Source organism: Argentina silus (genome assembly GCF_951799395.1).
Source record: "Argentina silus genome assembly, chromosome: 6".
Taxonomy (NCBI): Eukaryota; Metazoa; Chordata; class Actinopteri; order Argentiniformes; family Argentinidae; genus Argentina; species Argentina silus.
In genome coordinates, this window is record NC_139660.1 from 586,214 (window position 1) to 593,692 (window position 7,479).

The 7,479-nt window shown below is 47.4% G+C and overlaps 2 protein-coding genes across 5 annotated transcripts in view; one reads left to right on the top strand and one right to left on the bottom strand.

The window, feature by feature from the left end:
• The window catches only part of rufy2 (RUN and FYVE domain containing 2), a gene marked incomplete at its 5' end in the record, with an annotated part of 25,331 nt that extends 22,075 nt beyond the window's left edge, over positions 1-3,256 (top strand). For both annotated transcript variants that reach the window (XM_083671630.1, XM_083671629.1), the window contains 4 exons: positions 1-75; positions 200-248; positions 459-539; positions 978-3,256. The exon at positions 1-75 is cut by the window's left edge and continues 20 nt beyond it. In XM_083671630.1, coding sequence (XP_083527756.1) covers positions 1-75; positions 200-248; positions 459-539; positions 978-1,121 — 349 coding nt within the window. In that variant the 3' untranslated portion in view covers positions 1,122-3,256. The remainder of the gene's footprint in view (positions 76-199; positions 249-458; positions 540-977) is intronic.
• Positions 3,257-3,427: 171 nt separating this feature from the next.
• On the bottom strand, positions 3,428-6,238 carry hnrnph3 (heterogeneous nuclear ribonucleoprotein H3 (2H9)). 3 transcript variants are annotated; one of them, XM_083671680.1, is made up of 6 exons: positions 6,058-6,238; positions 5,565-5,660; positions 4,901-5,031; positions 4,543-4,678; positions 4,209-4,307; positions 3,428-3,700 (listed from the first exon to the last, which is right to left on the bottom strand). In XM_083671680.1, the coding sequence occupies exons 1-6, from the start codon at positions 6,161-6,163 to the stop codon at positions 3,624-3,626; spliced, it is 645 nt and encodes a 214-aa protein (XP_083527806.1). In that variant the 5' UTR covers positions 6,164-6,238; the 3' UTR covers positions 3,428-3,623. The 3 variants fall into 3 exon arrangements, with proteins under 3 accessions (XP_083527806.1, XP_083527807.1, XP_083527805.1); XM_083671681.1 differs by having other exon boundaries at positions 4,251-4,307; positions 4,901-5,034; XM_083671679.1 differs by having other exon boundaries at positions 4,901-5,034.
• Between the last annotated feature and the right edge of the window lie 1,241 nt (positions 6,239-7,479).

Here is a 7,479-nt window from a genome sequence, read left to right on the forward strand (position 1 = left end):
TGAGAACGGGCAGCTGAAGGGCCTCTGTGAGGAGCAGGAACAGGCTCTGGAAGAACTGGGCTGTAAACTCAGCGAGTATGTCTGTCTGTCTGTCTGTCTGTCTGTCTGTCTGTCTGTCTGCCTGCCTGTCTGTCTGTCTCTCTGTCTGTCTGCCTGTCTGTCTGTCTCTCTGTGTGAATTGTTTATTTTTATTCAACAGATCAAAACTGAAAATCGAAGACATCAAGGAGGCGAACAAAGCTCTTCAGGTGACTAGACACACACACACACACACACACACACACACACACACACACACATTCAGATGGGAGGTACATTCACTCCCATCCTCCAGTTTGATGTGATCCTCTGAAACAGTCTAGAATGTTCTGTTGCCTTTGCATCAGTGTCATCACATAGGATTCATCTGTGATGAGGTTCGGGGGGACGGTTATTTCATCTCTGAGTCTTTGTTTCAGGGGGGACAGGTTTGGCTGAAGGACAAGGAAGCCACCCAGTGTAAGCTGTGTGAGAAGGAGTTCTCCATCTCCAGGAGAAAGGTCAGTCCCAACTGCTACAGCGATGCTACCATGCTAACACAGCGATGCTACCATGCTAACACAGCGATGCTACCATGCTAACACAGCGATGCTACCATGCTAACACAGTGATGCTACCATGCTAACACAGCGATGCTACCATGCTAACACAGTGATGCTACCATGCTAACACAGCGATGCTACCATGCTAACACAGTGATGCTACCATGCTAACACAGCGATGCTACCATGCTAACACAGTGTTGTCAGGATAAACACCACAACATGTTTAATATGGACAGTTCTGGGGAAGCAGAGAACACATAAGACACCACAGTAACAGAAACGGGAGAAACTAAAATGTCCACATTAAAACATTCTGTACACATTCATACAGTATATAGTCTGAAGTATCTCTCCTTATCTCTCCTGTCTGTCTGTCTACCTGTCTGTCTGCAGCATCACTGTAGGAACTGCGGGGAGATCTTCTGCAACGCGTGTTCTGACAACGATCTGCCGCTCCCCGCCTCGCCCAAGCCGGTCCGCGTCTGCGACACATGCCACGCCCTCCTCCTCCAGCGCTGCTCCTCCAACGCCACGTGAGACACGCCCTCCCAGGCCACTCCCACCACAGCATTAGCTCCTCCCCATCCTTCTCCTCCTCAGCCACACCCAGACCGCCGTCATCAGGGGGCGTGTCCAGTCAGGAGGAGCGTTTCCGTGGCACAGATAGAACTGTGATGACTAGAGCCGGCAGGACTTCCTCATTCCGGCGTCCTGCGCGGTTCTACTCAATACACGTCTATCTGGAGGTTCTGTGACGTCGCCAGGCCTTTCAGCCTTCCAGGACCTTCTGTCACCTGTCCTTACCTGGAGGGGCTGAGGGAGGAGCCTCCACATCCTGACTGACCCCTGACCCCACGGCACGGGAGGAAGTAGAGGATAACATTCAACACATGAAGAAGGAGCGTCTGGTAAAGAGACAGCGTTCTTCAGCAGACAGACTAGCATAGCATGCATGACCAGGACTATGCTGCACTGTCTCCCTTCTACAGGCGAGGCTGGTGTGGATTATGAAACATCTCAGTAGAACACGTCATCTGATCCAGGGGTCGGAGATATGGGCTGTGTTCCAGACCGTCTAGAACCCTACGGTACCATGGCTGTGTTCCAGACCATCTAGAACCCTACGGTACCAAGGCTGTGTTCCAGACCATCTAGAACCCTACTGCACCATGGCTGTGTTCCAGACCATCTAGAACCCTACGGTACCAAGGCTGTGTTCCAGACCGTCTAGAACCCTACGGTACCAAGGCTGTGTTCCAGACCATCTAGAACCCTACGGTACCAAGGCTGTGTTCCAGACCGTCTACAAAGTGACTAATGGTTGCATTCCTCAACATCTCCGTTAGTCAGGTGACACAGCTACATCATACTGATGTAGAACACTTAACGAGGCGTTGGAGGCCTTGGTACCGTAGGGTTCTAGATGGTCTGGAACACAGCCATGGTACCGTAGGGTTCTAGACGGTCTGGAACACAGCCTTGGTACCGTAGGGTTCTAGATGGTCTGGAACACAGCCATGGTACCGTAGGGTTCTAGACGGTCTGGAACACAGCCTTGGTACCGTAGGGTTCTAGACGGTCTGGAACACAGCCTTGGTACCGTAGGGTTCTGGGTTCTGTTGAGATGAAGTCCTGTGATTTCATAGATGAAGTCCTGTGATTTGGTTAAGTCCTCCACAGTGTGGAGGACTTAACCAGAACTGTAGTACTGCATCTATCTACAGTTCACCTGGACGGTCGAGGTGTGTGTAGGTGTAGACAGACACCTGGACGGTCGAGGTCAGACGGTCTTCTGTAACTGTTGTAATTCACATGATGTGCCTCTGAGAAGCCAAACGGTTGTTACCATGTCTGTGCACGGTAGACAGCGACCAGCTCAGAAGTCTGTTGATGGTAGAAGCACTAATGTTCCTGTACACTGCTTCTGTGTGTGCTTACCAACTCCACTGGCTGGGGGCCGGACCCAGATTAAGACTAGTCCTAGCTTAAACCCAGATTAAGACAGCATCAACAGTGGAGGAAATCCATTATACGAGTCTGGTTTTGGCCACTGTTCTGGCTTCATCTGAGTCCGGGAAACCAGCCCTCAATGTTGTACTTAACATTACTGACTAAAATACACAATATTAACTTGAAGTCATGAATTAGTAATTTAACAGTAAGTATTAACTATTCTTTAGCTAACAGCAACAACTACGTTTGAAAATATGCCAATCTTGTGTTTCTTTTTGTAAAGTGAAAAAAATAGATTAATTTCAGAGTATTTATGTTTTTATGTTATTTTTCTGCACATTATTTGAATATTTGTCTTTTAAAGACTTGGTTCACCACGTGACCAGGCGTATGTTGTACCTGTGCATGGTTCATTTATGCGTAACCACTCAATAATTATACCTACACTCGCTGTATATTTTGTTTTGTATTCAATCAGCAAAACAATGTTTACAATTTATAGTTTTCCAAAACTGGAATGAATCATTTCCATGGAGAGTAAAGAGGTGCTGGGTGGTTCTGACATGCAGTCAACTGCTCTGTCGTGTTGATGCTGTTTGCAGGACAGGTTCTCAACATGTCTGTCCACTAAAATGCCAATTACTTTGCAAAGCATTCTTTCATTTTGTTGCCAATCATGTATTTTGCCTTTGAAATTAAATCTGTTTTGATTGAATATATTTCCAGCCATATGACATCATCATTAGTGGACTTGTGAAATGGATGGAAACATCAGAAGGTTGTCATGTTCCTGTTTCTGTGTCCAACCAGAGCCACAGAAATGAACAGTAGTTCACACTAATGATCAAAATAGTAAATAAAAGTCTAGAAATAAGACACAAGCAGAGAATTAAATATAAAATGTATTACGCAAAATGTACAATAGCTGGTTAACCTATGCAACAGCTCAAATATAGAGATCTTTTTTTAATTCCACTCTTTGACTGGAAAATATTCTACTTCTTCATGAACATGTGAAAACATTAAAATACAAAACAGGTCTTCAGACTTCAACGATTGGTTGAGAGGGCAGCTGACTCCTCCTCTTCAGTACACGCCCCTCAGGCCGCTGCCCCGCGAGCCCCCGCCTCCCGAGTTACTATAGAAACCACCGCCACCACGACCTGGAACAATCAGACACAACGTTAAAACACCTCAATCACCGTCACGGTTCACCTGACCGTCTGGAGCACAGAGGGTTCATGTAGAGGAGACCAGAGACTCAGAGAGAGAGATCGGTACTATAGATAGATACTGTAGATAGATACTGTAGATGGATACTATAGATAGATAGATACTGTAGATAGATACTATAGATAGATACTGTAGATAGATACTGTAGATGGATACTATAGATAGATAGATACTGTAGATAGATACTATAGATAGATACTGTAGATGGATACTATAGATAGATAGATAGATACTGTAGATAGATACTATAGATAGATACTGTAGATAGATACTATAGATAGATACTGTAGATAGATACTATAGATAGATACTATAGATAGATACTATAGATAGATACTGTAGATAGATAGATACTATAGATAGATACTATAGATGGATAGATAGATACTATAGATGGATAGATAGATACTATAGATAGATGGACAGACAGAACATTACCATGGTGGAAGGGAGGATCTCTGTTTCTATAGCAACACTGACCCATGTCTGACGCAGCACTGGCAGTTGAGTTCAGGAACAGTTCGATGTACCGGTGTTCTGTAGAGAAAGACCCCCGACATCACTCATCACCACGACAACATCACTCACCACCACCACAACATCACTCATCACCACGACAACCAAGACGACATCACTCACCACCACGATATCACAGATGACATCACTCAGATGTTGATGATGAGAGAGAGTGTGTGTGTGTGTGGAGGCACAGTGTTGATAATGAGAGTGAGTGTGTGTGTGTGTGTGTGTGTGTGTGTGTGGAGAGACGTACGCATGTGGTTCTTGTCCTTGGTCATGGCTGAGACGGAGTCTTCATGAGACCTGAACTCTACGTCAGCCTCGCCTGTCGACTTCCCACTGGGCCCCACGTCAATGTGGACCCGCACCGGAGTCAGCGGGGAGAAGAACTACACACACACACACACACACAGGATATTGTGAACTTGATAGCCATTTGATGTCAATGTATATGAAGAAACCTGTGTAATAAGATTCACTTCTACTCCAGCTCTGTGTGTGTGTGTGTGTGTGTGTGTGTGTGTGTGATTTAGACCATGGTATTACATATAGAATCCCCATTAGAACGTTATTGTTGGGTGCCAGGACAGCGGCCATTTTGAGGTTCTCACGTTGGCGATGTCTCCCTCGGTGGCACGGAACGGCAGACCTCTCATGTGGACAAAATGGCCGCTGTGGAACCCTGAGCTGCTGTCTCCCCCACCTCCGCTGTAGCCATGGTGATGATGATGACCACCCATACCTGCTGATATATACACACACACACACACACACACACACACACACACACACACACACACACACACACACACACACGCTTAATCAGACGGATTAAATTGCAGCTCTGATGATAAGGGGAGTAAATGAAATGCACCACTGGTGAAACATCATCATCATCTTCATCATCATCATCTTCATCACCATCACACAGACTGACAGACAGGCAGACAGACAGAGAGACAGACAGACAGAGAGACAGACAGACAGGCAGGCAGGCAGACAGAGAGACAGACAGACAGGCAGGCAGGCAGGCAGACAGAGAGACAGACAGCAGGCAGGCAGGCAGGCAGGCAGACAGAGAGACAGACAGACAGAGAGACAGACAGACAGGCAGGCAGACAGGCAGGCAGAGAGACAGACAGACAGGCAGACAGACAGGCAGGCAGACAGAGAGACAGACAGACAGAGAGACAGACAGACAGGCAGACAGGCAGGCAGGCAGAGAGACAGACAGACAGGCAGGCAGGCAGACAGACAGACAGGAGCAGGTCTCACCTCTCCCTCTGCTGTCTCCTCTCATCCTGTCATCAAACATGCCGTTACCAAAGCAGTAGTTACTGAAGCCATTGTAGTTATCAAAGCCCCCGTAACCTGAGAAAGAAACATTACTAATTAAACTAGAGATTTACTAATGACAGGAACTATCTTTATTAAACTATAGGTTTACTAATGACAGAGGAACTATCTTTATTAAACTAGAGGTTTACTAATGACAGAGGAACTATCTTTATTAAACTAGAGGTTTACTAATGACAGAGGAACTATCTTTATTAAACTAGAGGTTTACTAATGACAGAGGAACTATCTTTATTAAACTAGAGGTTTACTAATGACAGAGGAACTATCTTTGATCACCAACGACAGGACAGAGGAAGCGTTCCTCAGTGAGTTTTAACTGTAGTTGTTTTTCATTTCAACATGAAGAAATTAATAAATGAAGTAATGTGAGTGGGGTTTTTATGATGTGATCCAGCGCCACGATCCGTACCTCCGCTGTAGCCCCCCCCCCCTCCTCCTCCTCCGCTCCGCATCTGTTCCAGCAGGGCGCCCCCCCTCCCCGGCCCTGCAGGGAAGAACCCCCCCCGGCCCAGCATGGGTCTGTCGTAGGGGCCGGGACGCGCCCCCACCCCCCGTCTGCCGATCTCATTCCTGCTGCTCTTAAAGATCTCTATGTACCTGGGAGGGGGGGGGGGGGGGGGGGTTACGACACATACAGGTCTGAGATCACAGCCATGAGCAGCACAACAGGCATGACTAGCAGATCATGAGTCGTTAGGAGAAGTGGATCTGAGGCAGATAGACAGCTCTAAGCCCCCCCCCCCCCCCAGGCCCTGTCCTGGCTGTATGACACATACATGAATGATAGACAGACAGACAGACAGATGCTCAGTATGACAGTACATAACTAACCCCGTCTAACACAGGTCTACTACAGCAGGCAGTCAATCATCATCCCATCTTTAACTGAGAAGAAAGATGCATGACCCCAACCCAGATTAACACTTAACATCCCCCCCCCCCCCAACCCAGATTAACACTTAACATCCCCCCCCCCCAACCCAGATTAACACTTAACATCCCCCCCCCCCCAACCCAGATTAACACTTAACATCCCACCCCCCCCCCCCCCCCCCCCCCAACCCAGATTAACACTTAACATCCCACCCACCCCCCCCCCCCCAACCCAGATTAACACTTAACATCCCAACCGCCCCATAACACATTAACATTATTCATTATGACCCATTAACCCCCCGGCCTGTCCCTCCACCCCCCCCTCCGTCCGTCCCTCCGTCTGTCCCACCTGTGCCCTATCCTTTCCTTGTGTTTGCTCAGTGCCTTGTCTGCTATCTCCTTTGAGGCAAACTGCACGAAGGCCTCCCCCGTACTCCGCCCCTGGCAGTCCACCGGCAATGTAATCCCATTCGGCACGATTCTCAACCCTTCAACCCAAGACAGATAACCCAGGTTAACACAGTCACATGACCCCGACCCTGCCACCTGCCACCCAGGGAAATACAGTCACATGACCCCGACCCCGCCACCTTTAACCTTTAACCCCGTCCTGCTAGACTGTGGCGGTGTCATCGAAGCTCTCTCAACCAATAGGAACGTACACAGTTAACGCATCAATACTGAGACATCAGAACACACACACACACACACACACACACACACACACACACACACACACACACACACACACACACACACACACACACACACACACACACACACACAACCGTGTCAGAACATGTGGCGGCCTAGACTGCATGCTGGAGGTTTTAAACACATAATCAACAGTTATTAACTATATCAACAGTTAAACCATCCATAAAAGCGTTCTCATGGTAATTATTGAACATCATAAAAACTACAGTAGGATGGTTCAATTAGATAAATATTTGAC

Bases quoted from the DNA above. Each gene is read 5' to 3' on its own strand.
- hnrnph3 (XM_083671679.1), bottom strand. From the start codon at position 6,163: ATGCTGGGCCGGGGGGGGTTCTTCCCTGCAGGGCCGGGGAGGGGGGGC. The intron at 5,661-6,057 runs GTACGGATCGTG...TTTCTTTCTCAG, and splicing joins GGGGGGGGGCTACAGCGGAG to GTTACGGGGGCTTTGATAAC. The intron at 4,679-4,900 runs GTGAGAACCTCA...GTGTGTGTGTAG, and splicing joins CCGAGGGAGACATCGCCAAC to TTCTTCTCCCCGCTGACTCC.